The sequence below is a fragment of the Amblyraja radiata genome, chromosome 13 (assembly GCF_010909765.2).
Source record: "Amblyraja radiata isolate CabotCenter1 chromosome 13, sAmbRad1.1.pri, whole genome shotgun sequence".
Taxonomy (NCBI): Eukaryota; Metazoa; Chordata; class Chondrichthyes; order Rajiformes; family Rajidae; genus Amblyraja; species Amblyraja radiata.
The window spans coordinates 40665945-40684223 of NC_045968.1; the positions used below are offsets into that span (position 1 = coordinate 40665945).

Genomic DNA, 18279 nt, shown 5'->3' on the forward strand with positions numbered 1-18279 from the left:
ATCTGCTCTATCCTGCATCAGGGTCAGTACAGACAACGTGGGCTGAAGGGCCTGTTCCTGTACTGTACTGCTCTATGTTCTATCTGCTCTATCCTGCATCAGGGTCAGTACAGACAACGTGGGCTGAAGGGCCTGTTCCTGTGCTGCACTCCTCTATGTCCTATTTGTTCCTCCTCCCTTTGGCCGGGAATGAGTCTTGGGTACAGTGGTGGTGAGAACTGTACGTAAAACCTCTGAACACCTTGGATACAAGCAGGCGATCAGCTCACAAATCACTGTTTTCATTGGTTAGGGGGAGTGAAAAGTGAAAATCTACTGTCTTCGGCAAACTAAATTGTATTTAATTAGTGGAACCCTGGACTCTGGCGCTGTGCGGCAGCAACTCCACCGGCTGTGCCACTGTGTCGGTACTTTATGTATTTATGAGTCGAGGGCATTATTTTCAGGTTCAGCATAGACAACACAATTGCCTTTGAGAAGATGGGGATGAATCTCATAGTTGAGCTTCGGTTGTCCTTCTGATAAACCGTTCTTCCCCCGGTGGTGTTGAGCGAGGGATTTCCAGGATTCAGACCCAGCGATGATAAAGGAACACTGACATATTTCTAAATAACGTGCGACTCGGAGGAAAACTGTCAGGAGTTAGTATTCCCACGCACTTGATGCTTTGTTCATAAGTAATAGGAACAGAATTAAGCCATTCGGCCCATCAAGTCTTCCCCGCCTTTCAATCGTAGCTGATCTATCTTTCCCTCTCAAACCCATTCTCCTGCTTTCTCCCCATAACCCCTGACCACCGTACTAATCAAGAATCTGTCAATTGCCACCTCAAAAAAATAGATTTAGAGGGATATGGGTCAAATGCAGGCAGGTGGGACTAATGTAGATGGGGCATGTTGGTTGGCGTGGGCAAGTTGGGCCGAAGGGCCTGTCTCCACGCTGTATGACTCGATGACTCTATTCAATTCAAACTTGCTGCTAATCGGTGATGGAATTTGACCCCATCATGGTGACCCCCTCCGAGTAGTGTCCATCTGCTTCCTCGACGGGTCTGTGGTCCAATACGATAATGAGCTTTGTTTGGTCGACAGGCTGGTGTGGTGTTTTAACTTGGGCCTCCTGCACCTCAGGAAAAGGAAGAGCTTCTCTCTGAAGTTACGGCCAACCAAGCTGTAGAGGATGGGGTTGAGGCAGCTGTTGAAGTACGCGATGCAGATGGTGAAGGGGATGGAAGTGTCGATGATTTCTGCAAGGCGGCAGTTCTTAATAATCTGCAGGCGGGACAGCATGTCCAAGAAGGTGAGGACCTGGAATGGAAGCCAGCACAAGATGAAGGACACAACGACAGCCACGATGAGTTTAAACGCTTCGTTGCTTGATGGCTTGCTTCTTCTCACCTGATAGGTCTGCACCAAGCTCCTGATGATGAGGGAATAGCAGATCAAAATAATGAGAAGCGGAATTAGAAAGCCCAGCAGTGTCTTAAGCAGCGCCATAACAAATATCCACTGGGTCCGGTACCTCTCGGGGTAATCGAACGCACAGATGGTTTGATTCCAGCTGTGATAGTGGGAGGTGTTTCGGAAGAAGGTGGCGGGAAGGCTGGCAATGGCGGCCAGCAGCCAGACGCCGATGCAAACCGCCCGGGCATGGAGCAGGGTCCGCCGGCTCCTCGACCGCATGGGGTACACGATGGCAAGGTAGCGGTCCACGCTGAGGCAGGTGATGAGGAAGACGCTGGCATTCATGTTCAGTAGCACCACTGTGGCGCTGGTCTTGCACAGGAAGTTTCCGAACATCCAGTGGTACTCCATGGCGGTGTAGGTGGCCCAGAAGGGCAAGGTCATCACGAAGATCAAATCGGCCAGTGCCAAGTTCAGCAGGAAAATGTTGGCAACTGTGGTCAACTTCAGGTGGCAGTAAATAATGATCACCACCATGCTGTTTCCCACAACCCCCACCACAAAGATGACGGTGTATATAATAGGGATCATAAGGAAGATATAGTTGTGCCTTCCCCCTATTGTGCAACGGGTGGCATTGGCCTCAGCTGAGGTATTCCCCAGTGAATCATTGGACGCGGTTTCTATCATGTTCTGGTCAAAGTCGGAGATCGGGTTTTGAAGGACGCTGGTGTTTTCGATCATCTGTGGCCACCACATGCCCAGCACCTGGTGGGAGAAAAGATTTCATGTGAATACATCTGTACGGATCCGCAAACCCGCACTCATTCAAGGCTGCTTCAGAGGAGACCTGGAGCAAGTAAATCCGCACTCATTCAAGGCTGCTTCAGAGGAGACCTGGAGCAAGTAAGAACTTCAATATTCCATTTAGGAGCATACGACAATAAAAACAGTCTTGACTCTTGACTTGATCTTATCCACACAGTGGCACGTTGGAGTGATGCTGGTAGTGACAGAGATGTTGCCTTACGGCGCCAGAGACCCGGGTTCGATCCTGACTACAGGTGCTGGCTGCACCATCTCCCTGTGACTGCGTTGGTTTTCTCTGGCTGCTCCAGTTTCCTCCAACACTCAAGACATGCAAGTTTGTAGGATAATTGGCCTCGCTAAGTTGTAAAGATTGTTCCTAGCGTGTGCAGGTTCATGTACGGGGTGATCGCTGGTTGGCATGGACTCGGTGGGCCAAAGGCCATGTGTCCAACATGTGTTCAATAATGTGGTAGCTATTTACGTGTCCAGAAGTGGCTTAATGTTGCAGTAAGTATATTGTCCAGAATGGGACTCTTCAAGGTGCAAGGGGAGAGTTGCTGCCTCACAGCTCTAGAGACCTGGGTTGTATCCTGACTACTGGTGCTGTCTGTACAGAGTTTGTACTTCTCCCCGTGACCACGTGGGTTTTCTCCAGGTGCTCTGGTTTCCTCACACACTCTAAAGATGTACAGGTTTGTAGTTTAGTTGGGTTTGGTGACATTTGTAAATGGGCCCTAGTGTGTAGGATAGGATAGTGTTAGTGTATGGGGATCTCTGGTCAGCGTGGAATCGGAGGGCGAATGGGCCTGTTTCTGTACTGGACTGTATCGAATGCAACTTTGAATTGTTTGAACAAATGCGCTAGTCTTGTCTGTTGCCAGGATGAATGAATTGGGCTGGGTTTCTACAATTAATGGCAGGCTAGTGTTTTGACTACCTTGGGCCCTTTAGTGCTGGCCTGGTGTCAAAATGCCCAGATAATTTATTGATCAGCCTTGCGGCACATGCAGAGTATAAATTCCTTTGCTCAAATGAACCATTAACACAAACCTAAGAACGTAGAAAGTCTATAAGTTGAACAAAATGCAAAGCTGGTTTGAAAATAAATGATATTTTTCTTTTACCCACTAGGGACTACTGATCTGCAGTACAAATTCACTATTCATTTATTTAAAAGGAAACTTTTTTGAGTGAAGAAACATCACAAACCAGCAGCTCCAGGCTTGCACAAAGTGCCTGGCAACTGATAATCAGAATGTAATCCATTTTCCTCATGTCTCCATCTTCTGGCTTGGTTTCTCTCCAGTAAGTGTGTGACTAACTGGGATTTGGTGAATACAATAAAGTCATGGAGTCATACAGAGGGAAACAGGCCCTCGCCCAACTTGCCCACACCGACCAACAAGTCCCATCTACACTAGTCCCACCTGCCCGCATTTGGCCCATATCCCTCTAAACCTGCACCATCCATGAATCTGTCTAAATGTTTCTTAAACGTTGCGTTAGCACCTCCTCAGCCACATATCCGAATGTTAACTATATCTTGTGAAGATAGACACAAAAAGCTGGAGTAACTCAGCAGGACAGGCAGCCTCTCTGGAGGGAAAGAATGGGTGACGTTTCGGGTTGGACCCTTATTCAGACTATATTCGGTTTCAAACAGGATCTGTGAAGTATCTTTTACCTCAAAGATTTATAGAATCGGAAGATGATACTGTTTGGTCTGTTCACTCTGGGACTGGGTGATACAGTGAATCACTACCCTGCCTTAATACTGTGGGACTGGGTGATACAGTGAATCACTACCCTGCCTTACATACTGTGGGACTGGGTGATACAGTGTCTAGGAAATGAAATGCAGATGCCGGTTTCAACTGGAGATAAACACAAAATGGTGGAGTGTCTCAGCGGGACAGGCAGATTTCTGAAGAGAAGGAATGGGTGATGTTTTGGGTTGAAACACTTCTTCAGGCTTCTTCTGAAGAAGGGTCTCGACCTGAAACGTCACCCATTCCTTCACTCCAGAGATGCTGCCTGTCCTGTTGAGTTACTCCACCATTTTGTGTCTGTCTTGGGTGATTCATTCTCCTGTCTTACACTCTGTGGGACTGAGTGATACAATGATTCACACCTTGCCCTTGTGCACTCTTGCACTGGGTTATACAGTAAGTCACACTCTATCCTAACACACGCTGGGGCTGAGAGTAAAGGGCCTGAACCACCGCGGGGACCTAATTGGCGAGACTAGGGGAATTCAGACTCGGGGAATCCAGAACCTGAGGACATAGGTTTAAAGTGAGGGGGGAAAGATTTAATAGAACCTGAAGGGTAACTATTTTACACAAAGGGTGGTAGGTATATGGAACGAGCTGCCGGAGGTACTTTATGTAGCTGGTTTAATAAACATTTAGACAGAGGTACATGGATAGTCTAGGTTCAGAGGGATATGGACCAAACAGGCAGGTGGTACTAGTGCAGATGGAACATGTTGATCTGAGTTGGGCAAGTTGGGCTGAAGGGCCTGTTTCCATGCTGTTCAACTCTATAACTCTAAAATGAATTAGTGAATTTAATGTAAGATAAAAACCAATAATGCTGGAATATCTTCTAACCTGCTCAGTTTTTCAGCATTTTCCTTTTTTTTTAAATTGTGTGTGAGATGATTATTATTTTACAAAAATGCTAACAAGATGACCAGGCAGCCTGTTTCATAAGTTAAAGTAAATTTTTTTTTTAATATCAGATGCTTTGGGATTTCCAACATTTGCAGCTTTTGATTTTCAAATTGGAACTTTATAAAACAGGCTGCTTGGTGATCTCTTTCGTATTATCATGAGAATAAATTTATCTCACCCACAATAAGGGATGGCACAGTGGTGCAGCATTAGAGTTTCTGCCTTAAGGGCCTGCCCCACTTTCATGACCTAATTCACGACCTCTGCCGAGTTTGCCCTTGACTGAAACTCGCAGCATGGTCGTCATAAGGTCTTAGGAGGTTATAGGAGGTCGTAGGTAGGTCGTGATGCTAGTCGTAGGTACTCGTGGCGTCAAGTAGGTCAGGGCGTTTTTCTAGCCTGATGAAAAATGTCCACGAGTAAAAAAGGTTGTGAATTAGGTCGTGAAAGTGGGACAGGCCCTTTACAGCGCCAGAGATCAGGGTTTGATCATGACCAAGGGTGCTGTCTGTACGGAGTATGTATGTTCTCCCTGTAGGTTCATGGGTGCTCTGGTTTCCTCCCACATTCTAAAGCCGTACAGGTTTTGTAGGTTAATTAACTTCAATAAAGATAATTTATCCATAGCGTTTAGGATAGTGCTAGTTTATGGGGATCGCTGGTCGGCGCAGAACTCGATGGGCCGAAGGGTATGTATCTCTAAACTACACTAACCCTGTAAAAAAAAAATCCGTATAAATATGTCATTCATTGTTATTGAACCTTTGGTAATTTCTGAGCTATGTGGTCAGTGAACATGGGCCATGGTTCTCCGGGCGTCTGTTGGCTCCTGAATGTGATGGATGGTGCCTCTTGGAAGACAGACACAAAATACTGGAGTAACTCAGCGGGACAGGCAGCATCTCTGGAGAGAAGGAATGGGTCAAGACCCTTATTCAGACTAGAATCAGGGGAAAGGGGAACAAGGACTTGTCTGAATTTTAATGTGTTTTCATTCTGCCTGAAACATTCCACTCACAGGCTTTTCTGCCAATTACCTTCTCTGGAAAGTTCATCGGGTCAGGAATGAGAAGGCTTCCTCGAAATGGGCCACTCGGCTGGCGATATATGATGGAAAGCTCTGTGGCCGATGTTCAAAGGTAAAGTTTTCTCAAGGGTACATTATTCAAGTGGATGTGTGAAAAACCACGATGGAAAACAGCTGAGTAAATGTTATGCTCAAAGCAATTTGCGAAGAAAATGCAAAACATTGTACTGGAAAAAAAATGGCTTAACTTAATGGTTCACTAATAAACTGCTCCCAATATTCCAACACACCCTGATAAAGTAATCCAAAAAAGACACAAATTGACCTCGAATATGAGTATGTTTTCTTGACCCTTCAATGTTTCAGTTCACATGGGGCTGTCAATATCCTGCTGCTTTGTGGCACAGTGGCACAGCGGTAGAGTTGCTGCTTTACTGCACCAGAGACACGGGTTCAATCCTGACTATGGGTGCTGTCTGTACGGAGTTTGACCATTCTCCCCGTGACGCTGGTCAGCTAGGACTTGGTGGCCGAAGAGCCTATTTCCACGCTGTTTTGTCTAAAGTCTAAAGTAAAGTCTGCTGGGGTAACGCAACAGGTCAGGCAACTAGTCTGATCGGTGGAAAAAAGGTCTCAAAGTGTTGGATTAGCTCAGTTACCTGACCCATTGAGTTACTACAGAAGTTTGTGTCTTTCTTGTAATCCAGCATCTGCAGTTCCTTGTATCGACAAGTGAAAGGTGGAAACAGGTGGTTGGGGATTGGTCAATAACAACATTTGAAAGACATTTGAAAGACAAAGGCTCATGGATAGAAGGCTTACATGATATGGGCCAAGCGCGGGCAAATGAGACTAGCTTAGAGGTCCACTTAGTTGGTATGGATGAGTTGGACCAAAGAGCCTGTTTCTTGGTTGTATGACTCCAGGACTATAATTCGCAGTACTCTGTAATATGAAATTCCTGCTCATCTCAGTCCCAAGATGATACTCACCAATTCTTAGAGTCTGCAGCCAAAGAAATCAGTCCCAGTACCATAGAATGTCGCAAGTCTCTTTGTTTATCCGAATGATATCCTCCATCATTCTCTCCTGTGTTAACCAATTGCCTGCCATGCTTTGTCCTCTCCCTCCTATCCAGCAGCTTTCTTCTCCCCCCTCCCCCTCCCCTTCCCTCTCCCATACAATCAGTCTGAAGAAGACCCCGATCCGAAACATGACCTATCTATTGTCCTCCAGAGATGCTGCATGACCCGCTAAGTTAGTCCAGCACTTTGTATCATTTTCAGGTGAAACTAGTTTGGAACTGGGTTAAACAAGAGACAGCAGAGTCTTGAGCAAATAACGAACTGCTGGAATCACTCAGTGAGTCAGGCAGCATCTGTGGAAGGAAAATGACAGTCTACGGAAGGGTCCCCCATCCCGAAATGTTGTCCATTTCCCTCCACGGAATCATATCTGCCTCATGCAGCGCATTCTAGGGACTCACCACTCTCTGTGTAAAATGTAAAAAGAATCTTAAGAAAGAAATTAGAAAAGCTAAAAGAAGATATGAGGTTGCTTTGGCAAGTAAGGTGAAAGTAAATCCAAAGGGTTTCTACAGCTATATTAATAGCAAAAGGATAACGAGGAATAAAATTGGTCCATTGGAGAAACAGAGTGGGCAGCTATCTGCAGAGCCAAAAGAGATGGGGGAGATATTGAACAATTTATTTTCTTCGGTATTCACCAAGGAGAAGGATATTGAATTATGTGAGGTAAGGGAAACGAGTAGAGTAGTTATGGATACTATGAGTTTCAAAGTAAAAGAAGTACTGACACTTTTGAAAAATATAAAAGTGGATAAGTCTCCAGGTCCTGACAGGATATTCCCTAGGACATTGAGGGAAGTTAGTGTAGAAATAGCCGGGGCTATGACAGAAATATTTCAAATGTCATTAGAAACGGGAATAGTCCCCGAGGATTGCCGTACTGCGCATGTTGTTCCATTGTTTAAAAAAGGGTTCTAAGAGTAAACCTAGCAATTATAGACCTGTTAGTTTGACTTCAGTGGTGGGCAAATTAATGGAAAAGATACTTAGAGATAATATATATAAGCATCTGGATAAACAGGGTCTGATTAGGAACAGTCAACATGGATTTGTGCCTGGAAGGTCATGTTTGACTAATCTTCTTGAATTTTTTGAAGAGGTTACTAGGGAAATTGATGAGGGTAAAGCAGTGGATGTTGTCTATATGGACTTTAGTAAGGCCTTTGACAAGGTTCCTCATGGAAGGTTGGTTAAGAAGGTTAAACTGTTGGGTATAAATGCAGGAATAGCAAGATGGATTCAGCAGTGGCTGAATGGGAGAAGCCAGAGGGTAATGGTGGATGGCTGTTTGTCGGGTTGGAGGCAGGTGACTAGTGGGGTGCCTCAGGGATCTGTGTTGGGTCCTTTGTTGTTTGTCATGTACATCAATTATCTGGATGAAGGGGTGGTAAATTGGATTAGTAAGTATGCAGATGATACCAAGATAGGGGGTGTTGTGGATAATGAAGAGGATTTCCAAAGTCTACAGAGTGATTTAGGCCATTTGGAAAAATGGGCTGAAAGATGGCAGATGGAGTTTAATGCTGATAAATGTGAGGTGTTACACCTTGGCAGGACAAATCAAAATAGGACGTACATGATAAATGGTAGGGAATTGAAGAATACAGTTGAACAGAGGGATCTGGGAATAACCGTGCATAGTTCCTTGAAGGTGGAATCTCATATAGATAGGGTGGTAAAGAAAGCTTTTGGTATGCTAGCCTTTATAAATCAGAGCATTGAGTATAGAAGCTGGGATGTAATGTTAAAATTGTACAAGGCATTGGTGAGACCAAATCTGGAGTATGGTGTACAATTTTGGTCGCCCAATTATAGCAAGGATGTCAACAAAATAGAGAGAGTACAGAGGAGATTTACTAGAATGTTGCCTGGGTTTCAACAACTAAGTTACAGAGATAGGTTGAATAAGTTAGGTCTTTATTCTCTGGAGCGCAGAAGGTTAAGGGGGAACTTGATAGAGGTCTTTAAAATGATGAGAGGGATAGACAGAGTTGATGTGATCAAGCTTTTCCCTTTGAGAATAGGGAAGATTCAAACAAGAGGACATGACTTCAGAATTAAGGGACAGAAGTTTAGGGGTAACATGAGGGGGAACTTCTTTACTCAGAGAGTGGTAGCGGTGTGGAATGAGCTTCCAGTTGAAGTGGTGGCGGCAGGTTCGTTGGTATCATTTAAAAATAAATTGGATAGGCATATGGATGAGAAGGGAATGGAGGGTTATGGTATGAGTGCAGGCAGGTGGGACTAAGGGAAAAAAGTTGTTCGGCACGGACTTGTAGGGCCGAGATGGCCTGTTTCCGTGCTGTAATTGTTATATGGTTATATGGTTATTAAGAGGATGTGTAAAAGAAGATGAGGAATAGATTGGGTAGATGCACAGAATCTCTTGCATCAGTAGGGGAATCGAGGACCAGAGGACAGAGGTTCAAGGTGAAGAGGAAAAGATTTAATAGGAATCTGAGGGGTAACCTTTTCACACAAAGGTTGGTGGGTGTGTGGAACAAGCTGCCAGAGGAGGTAGTTGAGGCTGGGACTATCCCAACGTTTAAGAAACTGTTAGACAGGTACATTGAAAGGACAGGTTTGGAGGGATATGGAATAAGAGCAGGAAGGTGGGACTAGTATAGCTGCGATATGTTGGCCGGTGTGGGCAAGTTGGGCCGAAGGGCCTGTTTCAACACTGTATCACTCTATGACTCTATGACCATTTGCCCTACTTCGGCCCTCTCACCTTAAAGCTATGTCCTCTAGTATTTGATATTTCCATCCTGGGGAAAAGGTTCTGACTGTCTACCCTATCTATGACTCTCATAATTTTATAAACTTCTATCAGGTCTTCCCTCAATCTTATAGGGCGGCACAGTGGCGCAGAGGTAGAGTTACTGTCTTACAGCGCCAGAGACCCAGGATCAATTTTGACTATGGGTGCTGTCTGTTCGGAGTTTGCACGTTCTCCCTGTGACCGCGTGGGTTTTCTCTGGGTGCTCCGGTTTCCTCCCACATTCCACAGACGGTAAGTTTGTCGGTTAATTGGCTTCAGTAAAATTGTCCCTATTCTGTAGGACTGTGTTGATGTTAGTGTCATGGGGTGATCGCTGGTCGGCACAGACTCGATGGGCCGAAGGGCCTGTTACCATGCTGTATCTCTAAAGTCTAAAATCTAAAGTTGTACCTCCAGCTGGAAATGTTATCAAAGGCCAAATAGGAAATGCTAAATTAGTAGAAAAGATACCTTTGAGTATGAATCTTCTCAGCTCCTAACCCTCTTTCTCCCATTGACACAATTGATTTTAGTTTAGTTTAGTTTAATTTAGGGAAACAGGTCCTTTGGCCCTGCGATGCCCGCACACTTGCACTATCCTACACATTAGGCACAATTTACAATTTACAGAGGCCAATAAACCCACAACCCTGAATGTCTTTTGAGCATGGGAGGAAACCGGAGCACCCGGAGAAAACCTACATGGTCACTGGGAGAACGTACAAACTCCACACAGACAGCACCCGTAGTCAAGATCAAACCCGGGTCTCTGACGCTGTGAGGCAGCTACTCTACCTCTGCGCCACCCTTATAAACGCCGTTAAAATGCAAGCTTTGTGTGTGGATGAATGCCACAGGCTAGTCTTCTCACCAGATCCTTGCGCACTCTGCCTGCACTCTGTCAACAGGCAGCTGCTGCAAGCACGGTGTCTATAATCAACCTTCCTCATGGGCTGCACTGAGCTTCATGTTCCTGGCCTGCAGTATGCAGCATCAGCCACCAGGTGTCAGACGCCTTCCAGCTCAACCACTGAAAATCAGAAAGAAAGCACGCCCTGAAATCTGACATAAGAAAAAAATGTGCTGGAAAACCAGAACAGTGATGGGTCTTCCACCCGAAACAATAACTGTTTCTCTTTCCGTAGATGCTGCCTGACCTGCTGAGTTTTTCCAGCAGTTCTTCCAGTACAATGAGAATTGGCCGGCAAGACTTTATGACCAGTGGTGGCAAAATAATGGGAGTAGACAGCTATTGTGTAGCCAATGACTATTTCATGCAAGGATAAGGGTAAGACAAAAATGCATGTATGTCCTTTTCTCCACAACTCTACAGGGTTCCAAAGGCGATTGTAAAGACTGGTAAGATTTCGAGAGCATGTAGTATTAGGGAGTGGAGACGTTGAGGGATTGAAGAGGAGTAGAAGTGGAGAGGCGTTAACGGGAGGCCTCCAGAGTCCCCGTGGTCTCTGCGTGTTCTACCTTTCCCTCTCAACGCCATTCTCCTGCCTTCTCCCCTTTGCCCCTGACATCCATTGACACTGTGTGTCAGGGGTTATGGGAAGCAGGTTGAGTGAATTTGAATGGATTTGCATCGTAAAACAGCACTGTCCAAATATGAATGAAGTATTGTTTTTGGACAGTGCTGTTTTACGATGCAAATACATTCAAATTCACTCAACCTGCTTCTGCCCTCTGAGTCAACAGTTATGTCTTTTTTTTTTAATGGAAATACTGGTTCTGTTCTGTTCCGTTGTTCTGTTGTTTTGCATAATCCCGCAGGCATTGCCACTTTCATTTCACCGTACATCTTGTATGTGTATGTGACAAATAGAGTTGACTTGACTTCAACTACCCTCTTTTGACTATTTGGCGTCTCCATGGTTGCCAGGCTCATACATGACAATGTAGGAACATGCAATATATAAATTAAGAGCGGGAAAAGTCCTTCAAGCCAGCTCCGCCGTTCATCCAGACCACCGTTCTAACTCTACCCGTTCCTTGCTATATCCCCATGTCCCTTGGCTTTAGAATTTAGTCCCCAGACTTTAGACTTTAGAAATGCAGCATGGGAACAGGCTCTTCAGCCCACTGAGTCCACACCGATCAGTGATCACCCCATACACTAGCCCTATCCTACACATAATTTACAAATTTTTACCCAAGCCAATTAACCTACAAATTAATTTTGGAATTTGGGAGGAAAATGGAGCACCCGGAGAAAACCCACATGATCACAGGTAGAACGTACAAACTCTGTACAGACTGCACCCGGGGTCAGGATCGAACCTGGGTCTCTGGCGCTGTAAGGAGGCAAATTTGCGCCACTGTGTCACCCTAAGATTCCCTTTAATCTAGATTTCTATCAACGCTGAATAAAGTCAATGACGGAGCCAACACTCTGATCCATGGAAGAGAATTCCAAAGATTCACCACTCTCGTAATGGAGCAATTTCTCCTCATCTCAGGCTTAAGTGGCCTTCTCCATATTGTGAGACTGCAAACTTTGGTTTTGGAATCCTCATCCAGGAGGAAGATGTTCCATGCATCCCGTCTCTCCTGCCCTGGAAGGTTTCAATGATACCTCCTCAGGACACACACAAGCCCACACAAAAGGTTCAACGCTGGGAAAGTCCCACTACATAACAAGTGTTGGCACAGGAAGACATATAGAACATGGAACAGTACAGCACAGCAACAGGCCCTTCAGGCCCACAAAGCTTGTGCCAAATAGGATGACAGGATCAACTCTTATCACATTATTTATATTCCTCTATTCCCTATCTAAAAGTCTCTTAAATGCCACAGTTGTATCTGCCTCTAATCTCCTCTGCTTGCATGTGATCCACATCCCTCCATGGCCTGCATACCCAGGTGCCTATCTAAAACCCTCTTAAATGCCACTATCATGTCAGCCTCCACCACTAACACTGGCAACATATTCCATGCACCCACCACTCCCTGTGTAAAAAACCTGTTTTAAACGTTGCCCCCCTCACCTTAAAGCTATACCCTCTAGTCTTTGATATTTCCACCCTGGGTAAAATATTCTAAATGTCTGCCCTATATCTATGCCTCTCATTAAGTTGATATACTTCTATTAGATCTCCCCTCCAGCATCCAAGGAAAAACAATCTATTTGTCCAAACTCTTCCTAGAGTTAATGCTCTCTAATCTAGGCAGCATCCTTTGTAAAGACAAATCCTAAAGCTTGTATACACAATAGTGTGAATAGTCCAAGTCATTGCTGTGAAAGCGTTTGGTTAACGACACAAAGAAAATTAACGGAGAGCTAGAGTAGGAATTAATTTATGTTGTGGGCAAAATAATAGCTCTTATAATGAATTAATTCGTGATGAGAGAAAATACAGCCAGGCACATTACAAGAAGCAGAGTGGTGAAGGTTCGAACCACAAGCAACCGGTTATTAGATCATGCAATGATTATCACATATTGATATTGAAACGGAGTCAATGATAACAACATTAGAGAGATAACAACATTACAATCAGAGCAGGACCTGGAAAGTGAGGTCAGAGAAGGGTGAACTGATCGGGAAGTTAGGATTGAGATGGAATTAGGAAGGTGGAGCACAGTATATTGAATCTGAACAAGGTCAGTTCACGGGAATCATGGTTCACTTTGGCCATTCATAACCCATTCAAAATAGCGTGGCACAATGACACAGCCAGGGCAGCACAGTTGCTGCCTGACAGCGCCAGAGACCCGGGTTCCATCCTGACTACGGGTGGTGTCTGTATGGAGTTTGTATGTTCTCCCTGTGAAAGCGTGGGTTTTCTCCAGGTGCTCTGGTTTCCTCCCACACTCCAAAGACGTGCGGGTTTGTAGGTTAATTGGCTTCTGTAAATTGCCCCTAATGTGTAGAATATGAAACTGCGAACTAATGTACGGGTGATCGTTGGTCGGCGTGATCTTGGTGGGCCAAGGGATCTGTTTCCACGCTATATCTCTAAATCTAAATCCCTTGTCTGTTCCTGTAATCTCTTCTCTCTCCCGTGGCTATCAGCACCGTGCCCATTCTACCAGACCTGTGTTTCAGCAATTGTCAGTGACAGACATGTCCTTTCCAGTTTCACACCACACTGAAGGTCTTGTTAGCATATTTTCTGCACTCCAGTGATAGACCTGTCTTTATCTGTACTGTGCCCCTGTTTTATCCATTAACAGGCCTGTTGGCCTGTTCCCCAGGGTACTGGAGCCCATTGTTATACAGCCTCCACCTGTACTGCACATATGTGTTATTTGGTGACTGTTCCTACCAGTACTATACTTCAATGTTACACACTTTATGCTGGAAACACAGCAGGTCAGGCAGCATCTGTGGACAGGGAAACAAAGTTAGCATATCACTTTTAAAATCCTTTGTCAGGACTCGGAAAATTAGAAAAAGTTCATTTTAAGCAGTTGTCAATCCCTGCCCCATCTTCTCAGTAACTTAAACTTATTCGCCTCTCCCAGATTTGATATAGAACCTTAGTTCTGAAACATTAAGAGAGACCCAAGAAACTGCAGGTGTTGGAATCTTGAGCAAAACACAAAGTGCTGGAGGAACTCAGTGGGTCACGCAGCATCTCTGGAGGGAAATGGACAAATTATGTTTTGGGTTGGAATGCTTCTTATGCCTGGTGAAACATTGATCAGTATCTCATATTCCACTTGGGTAGCTTACATCCACCAAATATGAACATTGCATTTGTCAATTTCAAGTAATCCTCACCACTACCCCCACGGTTCTTTGACGATGAGTGTGGCTTTGTCCATTTTTGGTGCTCTATGAAGTCAATGTTTTACATTCAAGTCTAGTGGAGGAAAATCTGTCTTTAACTATATTCAACCTTCTGGAGAATTTCTACAAATTCTACGATGCCGTATGTACCAAGTTTCAGTTCACACCCTGCTGATACTCACTCCAAGATGCCAATGTTACCGTCTATTTATTGACAGTGACCAAAGTAAAATCTCACCTTTTACACCTTTTCAATGCTTGTGAGTCTAGTTACACTCCACCACAGAGTGTGCACACAACTTGTGGTTTAGACAGAATGCAGTCTTGACTCTGGGACAGAAAGCTGTGAGTTCAACACTATCTTCAGTGGTTTGTGTGTAAAAATATAGCTGACCTTTTAATGCAGTACTCAGGGAGTATTGCATAGCTGAAGATGTCCTGCTTGGAATGACGTGTTAAACCACTGCTGACTCAGATAGACCTAGAAGGGCAAAGGAATTATTCTCAGTGTCTTGGCTATTTCCTGCTCCTGAACTCATAGAGTCACAGTCATACAGCATGAAAACAGGCCCTTCTGCCCAACTTGCCCACGTCGACCAACATGCCCCATCTACACTAGTCTCACCTGCCTGCATTTGGCCCATACCCCTCTAAATTTACTATGTATTTGTCCAAATGTTTTTGAAACGTTGTGATAGTACCTGCCGCAACTACCCCCTCAGACAGCTCCTATACCCACCACCATTTGTGTAAAAAAGTGGTCCCTCAGGTTCCTATTAAATCCTGCATTTTTGGGTACTGATTTTGGATGATCAGCCATGATCATATTGAATGGCGGTGCTGGCTCGAAGGACCGAACGACCTACTCCTGCACCTATAGTCTATGTTTCTATGTTTCTATCCTTCCTCCCTCACCTTAAACCTATGTCCGCTGGTTCTTGAACTACCTAGGAAATCTTCCCAAATGTCCCACGTTAGTGACAGAGTGGGCTAGATTATAAACAGAGTCAAACTGTAAATCACTCTGTGGCCATGGTACAATGTGAAAGATGCTCTTGAAGTGGAAGTCTTTCTTTAAATAAATCAATTTTCTTTGCTGATTGGATTAATTTTATCTTCTTCATTTCAACAAGCAGTCTATTCCTCATTGAGCCCCCATCTGTAATTGAACTCAAATCTGCTCGGACAGCTGTGTCGGTAATTCCCTCCTACCGTACCGAGATGTACATACAATTAACCAAAGAACTTTAAGCACGAACAAAAATAATTTATCAACATCGATCAGAGAGAGTGTAACTTTCCAGCAAAATTCAAATGTAGCTTAGAAATGAATAGGAAAGGCATCAGGATGAAGGATAGATTTGCTGGAAATCACACTGGCTGCATTTCTAAAAGGTCAATGGGTAAAGAGGGAGAGCATAAAACAAAGGGTCTATTAAATGATGTCTTGCTTACCTGTTGGTTGCCTGGTGTGTCGGGTTCTCAGTCTGATTGGGTGCTGAGCCTATTGCTTGTGGAAGGAGTGGGCATTTATACGGGTGTATGACTCGATGAATGGTAGGTTTTATACTCAGCCTGACACCAACCATGGGGCGGGGGTGGAGGAGGGGGGGGCAGTGCAGGATGATTCTCTTCTTCCCTCCGAACTGCTAGCAGCATTTCGCTGTCTCTTGGAAGCTGGGGAGAGATTTACAGCCCAATTTCCTGCGGGAGGTTTATTGCTCACTGCTTTGATCCATCAGCAGCGAAGCATTGGGCTCAAGTGATCTGCACAGTGACTCTTGGTCCTCGTTTGTTTATAATAATCTTTTGCATCATTAATTAAGTTCTGCTTCACTAACGGAAATGAGTACAAAGTAGGGTCTCATGCACTCCAGAAATAACCTGTATTAACCATTTTATCTGCAAATGTTTTTCGTGGCACCCAATTTGCACATTTATTTTACACAATGACACCGTGGTTGGTACATATTAAAATACTAATTGGTTTGCTAGGCATTTTTATATTTAATATTATTTATTTGGCACAGTGGCGTAGAGCTAGAGCTACTGCCTTACAATGCCAGAGACCCGGGTTCGATCCTGACTACAGTTAATATCTGTATGAAGTTTGTACGTTCTCCCCATGACTGTGTGCGTTTTCTCTGGGTTCTCCGGTTTCCACCCACGTCGCAAAGACATGCAGGTTTGTAAGTTAGTTGGCTTCAGTAAAAATTGTAAATTGTCCCTAGTATGTAGGATAGTGCTGACGTACGGGGTGATCGCTGTTCGGTACGGGCTCGGTGGGCCGAAAGACTTGTTTCCGCACAGTATTTCTAAACTCTGCAGTCTAAAGGTTTTTACTTCCTTTCTTGATATAACAACACTTCCATATAGATTGTGCCTTTCAACCTACGAAGGAAAAGCTGATTTGATAAGGATAAATTAAGATTGTTATTTTGTCGTTGATTTTTTGGATCCGAGCATCGCTGACAAAGCCAACATTGTCCATCACTAACTGCCCTTGAGAAGGTGTTAGTGAGTCATCTTCGTGAATCGTTTGAGATATTTGTAGGTGCTTACACCTCAAGACCATGAGACATGGGAACAGAATTAGGCCATTTGGCCCATCGAGTCTACTCCGCCATTTAATTATGGCTGATCTATCTTTTCCTCTCAACCCCATTCTCCTGCCTTCTCCCCGTAACCTTTGAAGCCTTTCCTAATCAAGAACCTATCAAGCTCTACCTAAAAGTAGCCAATGTCTTGGTTTCCACAGATTCACCACCCTCTGGCTCAGGCAGTTCCTCCTCATTTCCATTCTGAAGGTACGTCCTTTAATTCTGAGGCTGTGCCCTCTGGATCTAGACTCTCCCATTACTGGAAACAACCTTTCCATGTCTACTCTATCTAGGCCTTTCATCATTCGGTAGGTTTCAATGAGATCCCCCCCTCATCCTTCTATACACAAGCGAGTATAGACCCAGAGCCTTCAAATGTTCCTCATACATTAACCCAATCATCCCTGGGATCATTCTCATAAACTTGTTCTGCATCCTCTGCAAAGTCAGCACATTGGCCACATCATTCCTCAGATATGTGGCCCAAAACTGCTCACAGTTTTCCAAATGTGGCCTCACCAGTGACTTATAAAGCTTCACCATTAGACCCAGCGATGATACAGGAGAGCATGTTTTTCAGAGTCAGGGTGTGTGTGACGGGGATGGGAATTGGCAAGTGTTGGTGCTCTCAAGTGCCTACTGTCCCTATCCTTCTAGAGAACAAGGGCTTAAGTGGTAGCCTGAGCAAATAACTGCAGGGCATTGTGTAACTGGTGCATATTACAGCCACTGTGTGCTCACGGTAGATGGAATGAATGTTTAGGGTAGTTGATGTGGTTCCAATCAAGTGGGTGGCTTTGGTCCTGGATGGTGTTGAGCACCTTGGACATTGTAAATTGTCTTTAGTGTAGGTGAATGGAAGGAGAACTGGGGGGTTGTGTGAATGTATAGGGGTACAAGAGGAAACAAAAGATGGATGTTCAATGACGGCACAGACATGATGGGGTGAAGGATCTTTAGTTTAATTTAGTTTAGTGTAGACATACAGCGGGGAAATAGGCCATTCGGCCCACCGAGTCTATGCCGACCAGCGATCCCCACACATTTACACTTTCCTACACACAAGGGACAATTGTGTGTTACCAGGCCAATTATACCAGGCTAATTAGCCTACAAACCTGTACGCCTTTGGAGTGTAGGAGGAAACTGGATCTCCCAGAGAAAACCCACA

General features: G+C 44.7%; 2 protein-coding genes across 2 annotated transcripts in view; both read right to left on the reverse strand.

Annotated features, from left to right (window-relative positions):
- LOC116979933 (carboxypeptidase B-like) overlaps positions 1-16097 on the reverse strand; it is a 35042-nt gene extending 18945 nt beyond the window's left edge. The window contains exon 1 of the mRNA XM_033031882.1: positions 15964-16097. Within this exon, the coding sequence (XP_032887773.1) occupies positions 15964-16097 (134 nt within the window). The remainder of the gene's footprint in view (positions 1-15963) is intronic.
- Positions 962-16033, reverse strand: agtr1 (angiotensin II receptor type 1). Its single transcript, XM_033031881.1, has 2 exons — positions 15964-16033; positions 962-2171 (listed from the first exon to the last, which is right to left on the reverse strand). The coding sequence occupies exon 2, from the start codon at positions 2160-2162 to the stop codon at positions 1005-1007; it is 1158 nt and encodes a 385-aa protein (XP_032887772.1). The 5' UTR covers positions 2163-2171; positions 15964-16033; the 3' UTR covers positions 962-1004.
- Positions 16098-18279: the final 2182 nt, after the last annotated feature.

Bases quoted from the DNA above. Each gene is read 5' to 3' on its own strand.
- agtr1 (XM_033031881.1), bottom strand. From the start codon at position 2,162: ATGTGGTGGCCACAGATGATCGAAAACACCAGCGTCCTTCAAAACCCG.